Genomic DNA, 18293 nt, shown 5'->3' on the forward strand with positions numbered 1-18293 from the left:
CATGTGACTCCAAGTAAACATTTCTAATCAGTAGAGTGTTGTTGGAAGCAGTGTGAAAACCTCCCATTTGTTTTGGATGTAAAAAATGTGTCTTATACTAAAAGGTCATGTGGTATGCCTGATAATGTTGAAATCTTATGCTTTTGTGGTTTTCAAAGATGATGTGAGTGAAAATTAAATACTGGTATTTTGTAAACCACTGTTATTGGCCTTAGATTATTCTTATTTTCTAATGTCTAATTAATTAATAAGTTTACTAAGTTTGAGAATTGAAGCTGGCGGTGCAACAAATATTGTATGGGTGCAATTTTCCCTCTGGTCCTTGATCATTCCAATACACTGTTCACTTTTTTTAAATCAGGTATTTGATGGATGGAGCAGAGTCGAGCTCGGAGAGCGAAATGGAAGTGGATGACGGGAGTGAAGAGGAGACGAACACAAAGGTAGTAATTTATTTAGTAGTTATCTGTTTTCTCTGTTTTGTAACTGTCAGTTTTAACAGTCTTTCAATGCTGCTGTTGCAGAGTCTGCAAAAGAGTGGGACACAAGTGGCCTCCCCAAAAACACCAGAGAACAGGAAGGAAGATGATGAATATGCTGGCTCCACTGATGTAGAGGAACCAGGTTTGCATCTGCTTTAATGATTTTCAACAAGATTCAGTCAACAATCAGCATTGTCATTGTCTACTACTCTTACCTTCACCGTCTTGGTCACAGTTGAACGACATACTACACAAACACAGAGCAGGTTTAGCTGCAGTCCTATAGCTCTACAGATGGAATGGGATTAAGTTCAGTGCAACAGTGTAGAGAGAGAAAATTATCAAAACTGAGGGCGGAGAATCACAAGATTATGATTTGGAGAGAATCAAACCTCAATGTCCTAAAATTGCATATATTCCACCAGTAGCTTTTATTTATTCCTGCTTTGTTTGTGTCTGGGAATGAATGTTTTTGCTCTGTTTACTCAATTTACTTCAAATAAAATACCTCTACTACTGTGCTGCATGGTCACCCACCGCAAAGTAATCCAAATAAACATAGATGAGGTGAGAAAACATAATTTCCCAGTGGCAAAAGAGAAAACGGTGAAGGAGATTCACAACTCACAACAATTGAGTAGGATGCAAATGATAATTCATATTTTTTGAATCTCATCACTTCCTAATACATTTTTTAATAAATATAAATAACATTAGCCCAACGTTTGGGAAGTGGTTAATTCTAATAATTCAAATAACAAGAGTGGCAGAGCATTGCAGCTGAACAGGACAGAATTCATTGAGATGAGCAAGGGGGTGAATGTGATCTCAGGAATTAGAAAAAGGGATCAACTTTGATGGAGCCCTTAGAAATGGATGAGTTAATAATGCAACAACGTAAAGTACAAGAATATCACATCATGAAGATGGAGTTTGAGGTAGAAACACGAATGGAAGAAAAATTGTAATCACTGTGAGGGGATGTTTCTCATTTCTATGTTAATTGGAGGCCTGATGTAAAGTGGTAGGGTGATTGATTATGTTGTGAGCTCTTTTCTTACATTGTTTTGTGTTTAAGTGGTTCATGTGTGTGGTTCTCGTCTCCATTTCTCATTCTCCTCTAAACTGGAGGTCGTTGTTGATTAGTGCAGATTCAGTGCTATGAAGTGGGAGGAAACCTGACTGGTTTCTATGGCTTAAGTGAGAGTGGATTTGTGTTGAAACTGTTTTTTCAAGGCAGGTTTTAATCAGAAATGGGAGGTGCAGGATCTAATTGACAGGAAGATGACGTTGATTTGTGGATGTGATCCGAGATTTCTGAGGAAGTGGGAGCTGGACAGTGGAAAAAGAATGAGAAGACGGTTTAAAGCTGAGGGAGGTATTCAAGCCCAGAGTCTCATGAATCTACAGAGTTACAGAAGTTCTGGTCGAGTTACAGAAGTTCCGGTCGAGTTACAAAAGTTCCGGTCGAGTTACAGAAGTTCCGGTCGAGGCAGATGCTGCACATCTTTGAGTTTGGTTCTTTCAGAGTTACGGCGAGTTGCAGATTCAGGAGTTACAGGATTCTGACGGAGTTACAAGTTACCGGTCAGGGTGCGGTCCGGTTGCGTCGGATTACAGTGAGTTGCGGTCAAGTTACAGTGGAAGGATTCATGGTCAAGTTACAGTCGAGGGATTCTGGTCATTACGAGTTCACGGTCGAATTACAGAAGTTACGGTCAAGTTACAGAAGTTCGGTCAAGTTACAGTTGAGTTACGGTCGAGTTACAGATTGAGTTACAGTCGAGATTACAGAAGTTACAGTCAAGTTATAGATTATAGAAGTTATGGTGAGTTATGGTCAAATTACAGAAGTTCGGTTGAGTTGTAGAAGTTACAGTGGAGTTCGGTCGAATTACCAGAAGTTATAGTGGGAGTTACAGTCAAATTACAGGATTCACGGTAGGTGCCAAGTTGCGATTGAATTACAGGTGAGTTACAGAAGTTACTGTTGAGTTACAGAAGTTACTGTTGAGTTGCAGAAGTTACTGTTGAGTTACAGAAGTTCGATTAGAGGTTACAGGAGTTCGATTAGTTACAGAAGTTCGGTCGAGTTACAGAAGTTCCGGTCGAGTTACAGAAGTTCCGGTCGAGTTACAGAAGTTATGGTCGAGTTTACAGAAGTATTTGTACACTGTGGTCAACAACTCTTGAGGGAGTATGCCCTCTTATCGGCTCATATCAGGTCCATTTGTATATATCGGTCGACCCTTACTTTGGGCAACAGGGGTTGTTTTTTAATGTGCTATATAAATGAATTTGACCATATAGGACTGGAAATCTAAATCGGCACTCGTTGACATCATTATCATTATTTATTTCTCAGTTGATTGTGTTATCAGTAAATGTACATTTTGTTCAGTAGCCCTGTTATTGTCGACTTGTGTGTCTGAAGTTTACATACATGCTTATAAACTGTATTTCATTTTCAGCATTTTCTGCTTTTATATAGGAACGCACCGAAATGAAAAACCGAAAACTGAAACCAAAACACGAAAGAAATTGTTATGCCAATTCTGTACCATTGTGTTTTAATCTCATTTTACTTACCTGACTACAATGTTCTCTGGTGTGAAGTGAATGTCGCAGGGAGTTCATCATCTTCCATCTTGTTTCACTTTTGCACAAAGAGACTTTGCAGCAGTTAATGGTTCTGTTCCACCGTGTCCTCACACGTTTTATTGGTGTTCAATCTGATGTGGACAGACTGAGCAGGAGTACACAGGCGTGTGATGGCTGCAGTTTTTTTCCTTTCAGCTGCTGAATTTCCGGTGCATCCTTAGTATTATAACAAATGAGGTAAATGAATCAGTTTTTTCCACTTTTTTTAAAGGTGATGATGATGATGATGATGAATCTGCTGTGGACACTGAGGACGAGCTGCAGAGGTAAACGTTTTCAATTTCTTAGATTCATTATCTACACAGAGCATACAGCTGTATCTTCCTGCCAATAGAACTGTAACCATCATTTCTAATGGTTAGACAAGACAAGATTTAGAGATTACATGAAGAGGGTCCATAAAAATGAAGATGTTTGCTTCTTGTGAAAGAGTCGAGAAGGACAACAGACGGAAAAGACCAGCAGAAGTAAACATGATGAAAGAGGAGGATCTGTACCTGGGGTCGACGGACGAAAACACAGATGCTGAGGCTGAAGAGGATCAACCCATTCCTGAGCTTCCAGGTTCGTCTTTGTCCTCATCTGTGTCTCCTACGGTTTCCTGTCTCTAGTCTTTGTCCTGTCACAGTAAAAATGTTCTCTTCCTCCACACAAACTTGTTTTTAGGACATCAGAAACATTATGTTTTCCCTGGCCTCTTACCTTAACCTTATCCATGACAACTTAGTGGATACGGAAAGTATTCAAACCTCTTTAAATGTTTCACTCTTTGTTTCATTGCAGCCATTTTCTAAAATCAAAAAAGTTCCTTTTATTTCTCATTAATGTTCACTCAGCACCACATCTTGGCTGAAAAAAGAACAGAAATGTAGAAATGTTTGCAAATCTATTAAAAAAGAAAAGAACCCAAAGATCACTGTGGCTGAGCTCCAGAGATGCAGTAGTGAGATGGGAGAAAGTTCCACAAAGTCCACTATCACTGCAGACCTCCACCAGTCGGGGCTTTATGGCAGAGTGGCCCCACAGAAGCCTCTCCTCAGTGCAAGACATATGAAAGCCTGCAGAGAGTTTGCCAACAAACACATGAAGGACTCCCAGACTATGAGAAATAAGATTCTCTGGTCTGATGAGACCAAGATTGAACTAAGTGGTATGTGTGGAGAAAACCAGGCACTGCTCATCACCTGCACAATACAATCCCAACAGTGAAACATGGTGGTGGCAGCATCATGCTATGGGGGTGTGTTTCAGCTGCAGGGACAGGACGACTGGTTACAATTGAAGGAAAGATGAATGAGGCCAAGTACCTGGAGATATCCTGGAAGAAAACCTCTTCCAGAGTGCTCAGGACCTCAGACTGGGCCGAAGGTTCACCTTCCAACAAGACAATGACCCTAAGCACACAGCTAAAATAACGAAGGCGTGGCTTCAGAACAAGTCTGTGACCATTCTTGACTGGCCCAGTCAGAGCCCTGACCTAAACCAATTGAGCATCTCTGGAGAGACCTGAACATGTCTGTCCACCAACGTTCACCATCCAACCTGACAGAACTGGAGAAGATCTGCAAGGAAGAATGGCAGAAGATCCTCAAATCCAGGTGTGAAACACTTGTTGCATCATTCTCAAGAAGACTCATGGCTGTACTAGCTCAGAAGGAGCTTCTACTCAATACTGAGCAAAGGCTCTGAATACTTATGATCATGTGATATTTCACTTTTTCTGTTTTCTTTCCATCAAGATGTGGTGCTGAGTGAACATTCATGAGAAATAACATGAACTTTTTTGATTTTAGAAAATGACTGCAATGAAACAAAGAGTGAAACATTTAAAGGGGTCTGAATACTTGAATACCAAAACCCAATTCTAACCATAACCCTAAAACCAGGTCTGAACCTGAAAAAGGACATGTTGTCCTCGGTTGAACTCAGTTGACCTCCTGCTCCTCTCTACTCTCATTGAATCATTTCTTTCAGACTTCCTGAGTGGAAGACACTTTTTCCTCTACGGTAAATTTCCTCACAATGAAAGACGGCTTCTGCTGCGATACATCGCTGCCTTTGATGGGTAAGAAAGACTTGTTTAGTAACGTGTACAATTATGAGGGCATGAAAATCAAATGAGCGTTAGTTAAATCTTTGTAAAACACTGTTGTGTCGCAGAATGATTGAAGACTACATGACAGAGAAGGTACAGTTCGTGGTGACCAGTGAAGGCTGGCACGACTCTTTTGAAGACGTAAGTTAACTCCTTACTTCAGTCATGACGTGGAACTCTTGAGCATTGGTGATGTTTTTGTTTTCAAGGTGAAATAAATCAAACAATGATGCACATTGATATCCACACTGGTTTGGAATCTGATTGAAATGTGGGTTCAGAAGTCGAATGTTGACTCAGTTCCTATTGTGGCTGCGCTGTCTCCATTTATTACACGAGGAAAACATGAGATGCCCGAGCTTTGCTTGTTCACTCGCTTTTTCCTTATTTCTTCAGGCACTGATGGAGAATGGCAATCTGAACTTTGTCAAACCCGCATGGATCTATGCGATCAACGAACGACAGAAGATGCTGCCCTACCAACCCTACACCGTCGTCCCCTGAACCACAGAGAGGTGTGTGCAGGAAAAGACAGAGACATTCTTCTGTTGTTTGACGTTGAAGAAGCAATAAAATAATTGTAGTTAGGGAATATTTTTGTTTGTGTTCATGAAATGCATTCTCTCTTTTTTCATAATGTTTTTTGTCTTTTGGTCGAGGAAGGTGTGTGCGTGTGTGTGCGCGTGTGTGTGTGTGTGTGTTAGAGTTTTATTCTAAACTCTTCTGTGTTGTTAAACTAGTTAAACTGATAGTGTGTGATTATGGACTGGATTGACTGATAGTAGGACGTAAAATATGCATTAATAAAAAACCACATGGAAATATAGAACTAGTTTACTTAACCAACGACTTGTTATGACTTTGTTTTTATTTTTTAAATAAAAAGACTTTTAATTCACTAATAACTCCTCATCTCTGCTCAGTCCAGTTTTTCACCTTCTACTCCTCAGTGAAGACGATTAGAACAGATTGTGAATGCAGATGATGGTTTGTTGCTAAAGAGAGACAATAAATCATAGTCATCGATTTACTGAAGCCATGGCTGCCAGCAGGGACATCAGTAATAACTGGTTTGACACATGCTGTGTGAAGAATACATTTGCCACTTCATTTCTCCATTAGACAACCTTTCACTCCTGGAAACAGGTTCATAAACATGCGTTCTCCAGAGTCTGTCACTTCTGTCACACAGAGCTGATAACACATGTTGTGTTAGCTATGCTGGTTCACAATGTCACCAGCAAAACTGACCCACACAGGTGACGGGTGTGTGTTGTCCAGCCACAGCAGCCTCCACCTCAGCCTCTGGACCTCCCAAAACAGAGATGCATTCTATCACTGGAAATGCTGGCCCCACATTCCTGGACCTGGCAGCAGTGGGTTAACTCATTTCATGAAATTGTCCTGGTGGAGTGGTCTGTGGCCCAGAGGCCCCCAGGCCCCCATTGCTCCCCGGGCGCAGATAAGGTTGCTTCCTGCACTGGCTTGTGTGTTCACTACTGGTGTTTAATAAAGACGGGTTAAATGTGGAGGACAAATTCACGATCACTGTTGGTGTGTGTGCAAAAATGACTCATTCTAAATTCTAATTCTAAACAGAGTGCAGCGCGGCCGACCTTGAAGAAACCGACGAAAGAAGAGGAGACTCAAGTTTTGTCGCCACTTTGACGTCAGCTGAGCTCAGAGCCACCAAAATATTTCTGCTCACATAGTTGCTGTGGGCGGAGTGCAGACGCATCGTGACACATTACATCTACACTTCTGTTCAATGTGGTCACAATGTGTCTCCGATGCAGTGGTTTGACAAACTGGAAAACAATTTGTCCTCAATGCGTCTCGGGTGTATTCACACCTGTACGAGAGCACATGCCCAAGAGGGAAGGAATTGGTATTGGATCAGTCTCGGTCTGGTCTTGGTGTCAGTCTCGGTCTGGTCTTGGTGTCAGTCTTGGTCTTGACCCTTTAAGTCTTACTTTTCCACTGCAGTGAATCATCACGTGTTCATGTTCCTGCATTTTAAATTTCATGGCTCTCAGTGATGAGCTTCCTCCTCCCATGGAAAACAGAGGTTCTGCTTCAGTGACAGGGGTTAACACCCCCCCATCTCACTCCTCTTCCTCCTCCTCCTGCTCCTCCTCCTGCTGCTCCTCCTCCTCTCCTCTCTACTGACCCAGGCTCAGCAGCAGTAGAACTGCTGTGTGTGGCTCAGGAGCACAGACTCCCTGAGGCTCCGGGTGAGGTAAACAGTGGATATTTGTCTGTCAAGGCTTATTATGGTGTTCAGCAGCAGGAGCAGCAGCAGGAGCAGCAGCAGCAGCAGCAACAGGATCAGCAGCAGCAGCAGCAGGTAGAAAGGGTAAGTTATTCACTTTGGTTCCAAAGCTTCAGTCGGGTCGTAAATGTTCACTGTTTGCTTGTGTTTACAGAGCAGCTTATTGTATATTATAGTCATTTGTAACCAGCGTGTTTAATTGTCTTAAATACAGGTGTTCGCACTAAAATAGTAACTATCTATCTTTTCGTTATTGTAGATGATCACAGTTACTCACATACATTACAGCTTATATATATCATGCCTTACATAAAAAGAATAAATTATAAGAATAATTTAATAAAACGGTGATTAATAAATGTCATACAGCGGTAGTCGTTGGTTTGGTGTGTTTTTAGTGATTGTTGGTTTGGTCTGTTTGTAGTGATTGTTGGTTTGGTGTGTTTGTAGTCGTTGGTTTGGTGTGTTTTGTAGTGTTGGTTTGGTGTGTTTTTAGTGATTGTTGGTTTGGTGTGTTTGTTGTTGGTTTGGTGTGTTTTAGTGATTTTTGGTTTGAGTGATTGTTGGTTTGGTGTGTTTTAGTCATTGGTTTGGTGTGCTTGTAGTGATTATTGGTTTTGTGTGTTTGTAGTTGGTTTGGTGTGTTTTAGTGATTGTTGGTTGGTGTGTTTTAGTGATTTGGTTTGGTGTGTTTAGTGACTTGTGTTTTTATTGGTTTGGTGTTTTAGTGATTGTTGGTTTGGTGTGTTTGTAGTCGGGTTTGGTGTGTTTTTAGTGATTGTTGGTTTGGTGTGTTTTAGTGATTGTTGGTTGTGTGTTTGGTTTGGTGTGTTTTAGTTTTTGGTTTGTGTGTTTTAGTGATTGTTGGTTTGGTGTGTTTGTAGTCATTGGTTTGGTGTGTTTTAGTGATTGCTGGTATGGTGTGTTTTTAGTGATTGTTGGTTTGGTGTGTTTGTAGTCATTGGTTTGGTGTGTTTTTAGTGATTGCTGGTTTGGTGTGTTTTAGTGATTGTTGGTTTGGTGTGTTTGTTGTTGGTTTGGTGTGTTTGTTAGTCGTTTGGTGTTTTTAGTGATTGTGTTTGTAGTCATTGGTTTGTGATTGTGTTTTCAGTCGTTGGTTTGGTGTGTTTTTAGTGAGTTTGGTTTGGTTGTTTTCGGTGTGTTTTTAGTGATTGTTGGTTTGGTGTGTTTTAGTGATTGTGATTTAGTGTTGGGTCAGTCGACAGCAGAGATTGAGTTATTGATTTGTTTGAGTGCAGTTCACAGGTCAGGGACACGGGAGGAGCTGTTGTGCTGGTTCAGGTAGGTTGTGTTGCGGTTGTGTTGCGGTTGTGTTGCGGTTGTGTCATTGACATCGTTCATATATTGCAGTTTAACATCATGTTGTCATATTCATTCCTGTCCAGTGGACTTTTAGCCTGTAGAGTTCTCTGATGTATACCTGTGATGGGTTTTATTATCCTTCAGTGCACAGTGGGCAACAATTGGTCCCAACATCATTTTTCTTCTCTTTTCTTTTTTGTCAGCCAATGACAATGTCCGCTGGAGCAAGACGATGACGTTATACAATGTGTCAGAAGAAACCTCCCCTCCCTCGTTCCCTCTCTCCTCTGTGTCTGTCACTCATGAGCCCTTAGATCCACTTGTATCCTTTCCCACCTCCTCCTCCTCCTCCTCCTCCTCCTCCTCGCTGACCTCTTCTAACTGCACCAGTGCTCCTATGGCCTCCTCTCCTCCATACAACTTCTATGCGGTGCTGCTGGTACTGCTCATCTTCTGCGTGGTGTTTGGGAATGTGCTGGTGTGTGTGGCGGTGTCTCGGGAGCGTGCGCTGCAGACAACAACCAACTACCTCATCGTCTCCCTGGCTGTGTCTGACCTGCTGCTCGCCACACTGGTCATGCCGTGGGGCGTCTACCTAGAGGTTTGTATTTTTATATTTTTATTGTATATCTGTTCATGAATTGTCCTTAGGGAAATGTTGACCGTCGCTATGAATGAAAACAAGGCTGCCAGAGAAATGTGAGCCATTTAACACAAGACTCACTGAATAAAACCCATGCCTGCTTAAGTTTATGTTAAGACTGTATTCCCCACAGACTTCACTTTCCAGTTGAAAAGTGAAGTCTGTAAATCGCGCTCTCCTCACACCAAAGTCCACCGTGAAAATCAATCTTTTCACGTCTTTTTACGTGGAGCAGCAAAACGATGTCTGACTGTGTGGGTGGAGTTTGCATGTTGTGTCCGTGTCTCTGGGTTCTGCATGCAGATGTTACCTGGACACGGGGGGGAATGTGAGAGTGAACGTTGACCCGCTGTCAGCTGGGACTGGCTCCTGTGGCCCCACGACCCTCATGTGAAGGATAAGGCAGTAGAATTTGTGAATAAAGAAAGTGACACAAACTTAGTTTGACTCTGTTTTCTTCATGAACTTCAGAGTGAGCACATTTACAAACTTCAATTTCCATCAGTAAAGGCTAATGTTGATAAATGACAGATGATAACGGGGTAAACTTATTCTTACGATACCGTAGACTTAACCAGGCGTAGCTTTTATTTGTCAAGACTTGTATTCAGGGCCAAGTATTTGTTTTTCCTTGTCTGTCTGCTGGTCGGTTCTTGGTACTGGCAGAGTGACAGTAACTCATTAAACAGCTTTAACGACTATAGTGTATCCTGATTGGATAACATGTTGTGGGACATCAGAAGAGTTCCTCCTGGATTTACTGTCAGAGACTCATGTCACCGAGTAAACACTCCAGATCAATGACACCTGTAAAGATTTTTAACCCAGCTTTAACTCTGTTACTTCACTGACAGCAGATGCTCTTTATTAATAATTCAATAAATCATGTCAATTAAGTGATTTAAAAAAGGGGATGACTCTGTTTTATTATTATTATTATTATGTTTATTGTATTATGGAGAACATGAATAAATAAATGTAAAAACAGGTTAGTCATTGATGTCACTGTATTTACTTGAAGGTGGTGGGCGAGTGGCGCTTCAGTCTCATCCACTGTGACATCCTGCTGACCCTGGACGTCATGATGTGCACCGCCAGCATCCTCAACCTCTGCGCCATCAGCATCGACAGGTGCACTCTTATTTTCTTATCATGGTCTTCTGTTTAGACTTCCTTTTGTTGTTGGTGTGGGCCGGATGACAGAATCATCAATTTACACATACACTGTTCACACGCATGCACGGGTTAATGTAAAACCAAACAGAGCAGAGCAGCAGGACAGAAGCCAGCAGGGGGCGCCCACATGAACCAAAACTGAAAATCAGGAAACACTGGGACGAAAAACCCAAACCGTAACATTTGAAATAACTTTAAATGATCATGCCAACTCTGTACCATTGTTGTTGTTTTTTAATCTAATTTTGTTGTCTTTGGCTCTGGTTATGGTCTGTGTGATCTTACCTCACTGAAGTCAAGGCATTGCAATTGTATAGATGAAAATTCATGCTTCACAGAATGAATCCATGAAGAATCTATGAAAATAATGAGGAGGATCTCATCAAAGACGTTCTACACGAGAGGAAGTGCTGGCTCTGCACAAAAGTCATTTTAACCTTTTAAACCTTTAAAAAAGGTCAAAGAGCTTCAAACTGGGGAGCTCGTGGAGAGGTGATGAACACTCACTAGTTCAAATACCAATTAGACTAACTAACTAAAACCCTTTCACCTGTGTAGGTATTTTGACTAAGGTCTTTTTGTGTGTGTGTGTGTGTGTGTGTGTGTGTGTGTGTGTGTGTGTGGGTTCTGCAGCTTCCTGCCACAGTCCAAATATATAATAAATATAAATATAAATGAATGGTTATTGTTGTGTGTGTGTGTGTGTGTGTGTGTGTGTGTGTGTGTGTGTTGACCCTGTGATGGACTAGTGACCTGACCATGTTATTACCCCCACCTTTAGCCCTTTGACAGCTGCAGCTTTCCTTACAACACTGAAAAAGATCAAGTGTTTGAAGATGAATGGATGAATGCAAATGAAACTCACAGTCAAGTACTTCTACTATTATTTTCTATTATTATTTTCTCCCTTTAATTGAAATAAATGTCATATTTGGTCCTGCTCGTTGAGTCGACTCGCTGACAGTTCTGTGTTGTGTGTCTTTGTGGATGTGAAGCCGCAGCTTTAGTCACTTTGAAGTTCCACATCAAGTGCTGTGTAGGTCACTTAAAGAGTCATGCTAATGTGCTGTGTGTGTGTGTGTGTGTGTCCTCCTGCAGATACACAGCTGTGGCCATGCCGCTGCTGTACAACACCAGATACAGCTCCCGGAGGAGGGTGGCGGTGATGATCGCTGTGGTGTGGTTCCTCTCTTTTGCCATCTCCTGTCCTTTACTGTTTGGACTCAACAACACTGGTAACAGCGTCATCTGTCCTCACCAGTTTCTCCACACTTTGGGTGTGTTCACACTTAGCATGTTTGGTTTGATTCTAATGAACGTTGGTGTGTAATTCCGAACACTCGGATAGTGTTTACATGACACTTTATATTCACAGTCTGATGAAAATCTGACTTTTAACATGGAAGTAAGATGAAGCGAGGTTAATCAGGAAGTTGAAGATGTCGGACACTGAAATAATGTCCTCTCAGGTTCTTTCCATTTTCAGTCTTGGACTGCCACGGTGGCACTGTGAGTAATCTGAGTTACTATATGATAATGTACTGCTGTATTATCCCATCACACAGCAGGGGGAGCTACAGCAAAGACAAACTCAAGTTTAACAAGGCAGCCTATGACTCTGCCTCTGTCTGCCTCTGGGTTCAGACAGATCACAATTACAACCTTGTTGCCCCCCGCGTGCAAACAACCTGCGGACACCATCCCCATCACACCACCGTCTCAGCAGGAGCACTGTCAGCCTCAGGGCCTCTGGTACAGATTTGTGGTCCAACGTGCAGTTATGAGTATCGATGCTGAACAAAATGTGTGTGTATGTTTGATGTTGATGATGGTATAAATCCAGGGGACAGTATATCAAATGTAGTAAGAGTGGTAGTGGTAAGTCAGCAAGAATTGTTTTACTCGTATAGTTTCCTTGAGCGTCCAATGTCTCTGATGTGAGATCACAATCACTGAGTGTGAACCTGTTGGTGTGCGGTTCAGAGATGACTGACCTAGAATATTCACATCTTGTTTTAAACTTGATGTCCTTTCATCCCAATGTGGGGGTTAGGGTGAAAGCTCTCCTCCCATTCTACACCTAAAGACTCTGGGAACCACAAGCAGGCCTCCATTTTCACAGTGGCGTGGTCTGACGGGGTCTGATCACTAAGTGCTTTATATGTGAGGAGGAGGATTTTAATTTCTACTCTAAATTTTACAGGGAGCCACTTTTCCTGGTTCCCATCAGTACCCGTGTTGCTGCATTCTGAACCATTCTCAAGACTCTTGACCACAACAACACCTACTGAAGAGCTGTCAAGAAAACTCTGCATGGGCTAAGCTGCAGATCAAGCCTTCCATGTTCTGCCAAAGGAAAAAAAACATCTTTTATCAGCACTGTCTCTTACAGAAATAATATAAAAAGTCATTTATCTGTCCACTTCTTCACCAAGCACATAAAGAACATCTGCAGCTTCTGCAGTTTTTGTCTTATCCTAGTTAAGCTTATGGCTCATCAAGTGAAAACAAAAGACCTTTATGGAGCATAACTGTTGTTAAATATCACATAAAATCACTAAATACTACTAGTTAGTTACTAGTAACTATTAGTTCTACAACTGTGTTCAAACATAAACTATATTTTGACAATGCATTACATCAGATATGTGCAAATTTAGCAGATTTATGGCAGCATGTAGCCTCATGGTGTAACGCCTGACGGAGTTGTGTGGCTTAGGCGCAGGACTTCTGTCCCCTCCTCAGTGAGGACATGGGACGACTGAATCTGTCCCTGTGCAGTAAATCATTATGTTGTTCTCATATGTCCATGAGCACAGAGCCACAGAGCTTTCACACATATTCCACATGGCAGCGGTAGAGTGAAGTGTTGTCTGCTCTGCTCAAAGTGGACACACATAATCCCATAATCACATGTTGTCTCACGAATGAAGATGCTCAGCAGCTCACGTCCGCCTACATGAAAGCAGCTATGAGAACACATGTGCTTGCACTCAACTCCAAGGAAACCACTTCGCTGTGAATAATACTTCTCTCTCCTGTTCACATTCAAATGTGATGTATGTCATTGTGATGACACGAGCGTCGCTCCTGAACCAAACATCATCCCTCGTGTTTCTTATCACAGAGGAGTGACGACGGTGACACTGTGTGTGTGTGTGTGTGTCGCTCTCATGTTGCATCTAAGCTCATTCAGGTTTAATCGATTAATCCTGACTTTAACCCTAACTCATCTGGAGCTGTGTGTCAGTTGTGATCCGTTAGCTCAGTGTATTTCTAGACATTGTTCTTCCTCTTGTGTTGATCCATATTAAAGGCCTGTGATGAATGCACTCAACAGAACATTACAACAGTGTCCTGACCCGACACCCTTTGATGGCTCCATAGTCACCGGGTCAGTGTGGATGTCAATAAAACATGTTGACGATTGTCAAGTCATGACTAAAGGAAAGTTTAAACTCATGTTCGTTTTGACTGAAAGTCAGAGTTGTGTATATTGTATATTATATTGCAGTGATGTGGGAAGACATGCAGTATATTGTTATTTCCAGTTCCAGCTGAGCTCATCATACTGACTGCACTGTATTTAGAGGAGTATCAGTTTCCTTTAACATGTTTCAAACAAAACTAACCTCTGAAAGTGTCTGTACAACATTCATAATGTGCATTTCACACTTTATTCATCTGTCTTTATAAACTTATAAACGTATCCATCCTTCCATTAGCCAGTGGGGAAGGAACCACGTGCAGCTTTGGCGACCCAGCCTTCGTGGTGTACTCCTCTGTGGCCTCCTTCTACGTCCCCTTCATCGTAACCTTGCTGGTGTATGTGCAGATCTGTGTGGTTCTGCGCAAACGGGCCAGACGCACCGTCCCATCACGCCGCCATAGTGTGCACACACAAGACAGGACGGAGGCAGCAGATGGTCATGGACTTGGAAAGGTAAAACAGAAACATTTTGAAATTCACCCTCAGATCTGAACAAAAAATCTTTGTTGAACTTGCACCATCAACTACTCTGTATTAGCTTGTCCCAGCTCTTCATGTTAAACAAGTTCTCCGGAACATTGTAGATAAAGGCAACTGGAGTGAAACATTCATTGAAACATCATTATTTTTACATTTGGATTATTGATACGAGCGTGAACCTCTAGCATGGGTGACTTTCCTCTGCAGACACGTTAACTTCAAATCTCTTAAATGAGGGAATCAGTCACTTAACATGAAGATGATGAACCTGCTGATTCTGCTACTGCTTACATTTCAAGCGACTTACTCTTCGGAGCAAACGTCAGTGGACGCCATGATTCACGTCCACAAAAACAGTCATTCAGATCATTGGTCTGATTGGTTGTAGGTCCATCCAACTGCATACAGAGGCACTTCTATGAAAGTGGGAGGGGACTACTCCCTTCCCAGACTCATGCTCGGTCTTAAATAAGATGGAGATTAGATAAGATTAACCAGGCTAATTTACCTCTTACCTTTCAGAATGAGTGCACACAGCCTGAGGATGTGAAGTTGTGCACCCTGATCCTGAGGCCTGCCGCTGCAGCCCCACAGCGCAAGAAAGTGGTGAGGTGTTTTTTTTTTTAAACAAAGTGATACAGAAGCCCAGTGATGCTCTGCTTGATTCTTAATATTATATTTTCCATTCCATTATATTAGCAGCTACAGTTTACACCGTTTCTCCCCTTTTGTCAGACCTTGGTGAAGGAGGCGGCGGCGGTGGTTCATCCCCTTGAACTGGAGCCGAGTCAGTTTTTGCCACAAATCGAGCCAAGTCTGGCTCCTCCCACTGGCCCCCAGACCTCCACCCACACAAGACAGACGAGGATCTCTCTGTCCATCTCAGTCGGACCTTCCCCGGTTCTTCCTTCAACCATGACCCGATCGGTCCTGATTCCCCATCCCCCGGCCCTCGATGATGGCATGAGGGAAAGGGAGGGATGGAAGGAGTGCAAGGGGATCACAAAAGAGAGGGTGAGAGGGAGGCTGTCACAGCAGAAAGAGAGGAAGGCCACACAGATGCTCGCTATAGTGCTTGGTAAGTGTGTGTGTGTGTGTGTGTGTGTTGACTTCATATATAAACAAGTAAACCATATATTCAGTTTGCTATGTTTAATATTTCCAAATGAAAGTACAATGAACATTTAAATAATTCAACAAACTAATATAACAAATAATATTTAACAAGTGGATTCAATCAGTCAGTCAATTCAATACATTATCAAATATTATTATTATTATTATTATCAAAACAATACTTCATCAAACTGTGTGAGTGTGAGGCCTGTGAGCAGCATCACTGGGGTGGGGTAAATGCTGGGGTAAATATTATTTTCACATAACACATGAATCTTTTTTTAAAGAGATTTTCTTCAGGAAAAAAAGACATATTATTTAAATCCAACTTGTCCTCGTTTTCTTATATCTCTCAGTATTTTCTTGTTTTTTTACGGTGGGGCATTTACACGATGAGGACATTGTGCTTCTCGTCCGTCTCACTGATCACTTTACCGAGGTTCTATCTGAAATAGAGCAGCAGGTGATAATATGTTCATGAGTATGCTTCGTCACTGCAGTGGAATAAACGGCCGTGACAACACCTGCTTTTTCACTCCTGCTTTCTATTAAATCCTGATGGTTGAGAAAGACAACAAAAACATTCATAACTAGAGTACAACTGTATGCCTCAAAGCATTGAGGTTAAAGGTCAGGGTTAGAAATGTCACCTGATGACAAAACTATAAAATAAAGAAGTCAACACTCCCGTTACAGGAGATGAGTCTACGAAATGCAAACCATGTGCAGTAACATGTATGTGACCTTGTTAGCGTCATGTGCCGCATGTAGAACATGTCGCTCACACACACACACATGTTCCTGTCCTGTCTCCAAGGTGTGTTCATCATCTGCTGGCTGCCTTTCTTCCTCACACATGTGCTGAAGGCCCACTGCACGAGCTGCTGTATCTCACCCTCACTGTACAGTGGCGTCACCTGGCTGGGTTACCTCAACAGTGCCGTCAACCCTATCATCTACACCACCTTCAACGTTGAGTTTCGGAAAGCCTTCATCAAGATCCTGCACTGTTAACACTCGCAGAGGATGAAAGTGTCAGCTGACACAAAGACAAGGAATTTGAAAGTTCAAATGGAGGAAGAGAAAACAAACAGAATGAGTTTGAGTGAAACCCCAAAACACTGCAGATATGAATGGAAAAGACCTGCAATGTGTTGTGTAAATAAAGTGTGTAAAGGGAATTTGTAGAATCATCACATGACATGACTGATTTACCATTACATTGGTTTTCATGTCAGACTTTCACTCTTGTATTTTCTTGTAATCTTCTCATTGGTTTGCAGTGTTTTCTCAGCGGACCTTCATCAAGTCTACACAGAAGGAAGAGACACAACTGGAAAAACTGCAAACTAAACATCTGTTAACGACACGAAATACATGTACAGGCGCGCGCGCGTGTGTGTGTGTGTGTGTGTGTGTGTGGGCATATTCATGCAACTCCTGAGTGAAAGAGAGTCCAACCCCTCTCAGGGAGACTGGTTCCGGAGCCCAAGCTGTGCGTCAAGGCGATATATCCCGACTATATATCTGGTTGGAACCTCTTGAGCTCTGGACCAGCTCAGGCTCCTTGCATCTTCGGGCTGTGCCGGCGCTCGTTATCCACGTGCGGGCGAGGGAAAGTTAGTCGATTTCTTTGATTCTTCAATTCTTCGGCCATTTCAACCGGTCTTTGTCCGGTCCCTCACCTAAGACCTGTTTGACTTCCATAACCTTACCAGGGACATAAAGCCCCCGACAACTGAGCTCCTAGGATCATTGGGACAAAACCCTCCACCACGATCAGGTGATGGCTCCAAGAGGGGGTAGTCATAGTAATAAAGGTAAATTGTGAATTGAAAATAAGTTCACATCCATAACAATGGCCATTTTTCTTTTTCAATGCCTTAAACACTCAAGTAAATATTGGTAAAACAATTGTTATTGCTAGCACCAAAAAAAAGCTTATTGTATTTACTTAGTGTGTTTGCTGGGGATGTACAAATAAAACAAATAAAACAAATAAAACAAAAGCCAACAAATGCTGGAACAATAATATATTCTTTTCCTGTCCATGCACACCCAACGCGCTCTTTGAAATCTGGGCACAAACCACGTCATACACACAATGCAGAAGTATACCAGGACCTTTAGTGTTGACTTAAAACACTTCTGTACTGACCCACAAAGAAGCTCATGTCTTGATTTCTTTCCTGTTCTTTTTCAGCCTTACTTGTGTGTAAAAACTCATACTTCTTAGATTTAATTAGGGGGTTACAGTTGTTGTTGTTGTTGTTGTTGTTGTTGTTGTGTTATGCACAACAGTATGGTCTTATATGTATGAAGTGCTTTTAGTTCTCTGGTGCACTTGTCTCCTACACTGTATACTTGATCTGTGTTGTACATCCAGAAATGTAACCTAGCTGAGCTGAGCTCACACCTTGGCTGTGGTTCCTTGTCTCTGCCAGCACCTTGCACTATGCCGTAATATTAGAACACACACACACACACACACACAGTGTCTTTTAAGTATATAAATGTAACATTGTGTGTGTGTGTGTGTGTGTCACCACACTGTC

General features: G+C 42.1%; 2 protein-coding genes across 4 annotated transcripts; both read left to right on the plus strand.

The window, feature by feature from the left end:
- The first annotated feature begins 319 nt into the window (after positions 1-319).
- LOC122774501 (DNA repair protein XRCC1-like) lies at positions 320-6143 on the plus strand. Of its 2 annotated transcripts, none has more exons than XM_044033851.1 (7): positions 320-443; positions 525-625; positions 3359-3409; positions 3574-3707; positions 5118-5208; positions 5304-5379; positions 5635-6143. In XM_044033851.1, the coding sequence occupies exons 1-7, from the start codon at positions 369-371 to the stop codon at positions 5740-5742; spliced, it is 636 nt and encodes a 211-aa protein (XP_043889786.1). In that variant the 5' UTR covers positions 320-368; the 3' UTR covers positions 5743-6143. The 2 variants fall into 2 exon arrangements, with proteins under 2 accessions (XP_043889786.1, XP_043889785.1); XM_044033850.1 differs by having other exon boundaries at positions 525-624; positions 3355-3409.
- Positions 6144-8861: 2718 nt separating this feature from the next.
- On the plus strand, positions 8862-17714 carry LOC122774341 (D(2) dopamine receptor A-like). 2 transcript variants are annotated; one of them, XM_044033492.1, is made up of 7 exons: positions 8862-9434; positions 10498-10607; positions 11751-11929; positions 14378-14595; positions 15145-15228; positions 15358-15700; positions 16556-17714. In XM_044033492.1, exons 1-7 carry the CDS (start codon positions 9066-9068, stop codon positions 16750-16752), a joined length of 1500 nt encoding a protein of 499 aa, XP_043889427.1. In that variant the 5' UTR covers positions 8862-9065; the 3' UTR covers positions 16753-17714. The 2 variants fall into 2 exon arrangements, with proteins under 2 accessions (XP_043889427.1, XP_043889428.1); XM_044033493.1 differs by having other exon boundaries at positions 11751-11887.
- Positions 17715-18293: the final 579 nt, after the last annotated feature.

This window comes from Solea senegalensis, linkage group LG9, assembly GCF_019176455.1.
Source record: "Solea senegalensis isolate Sse05_10M linkage group LG9, IFAPA_SoseM_1, whole genome shotgun sequence".
NCBI lineage: Eukaryota > Metazoa > Chordata > Actinopteri > Pleuronectiformes > Soleidae > Solea > Solea senegalensis.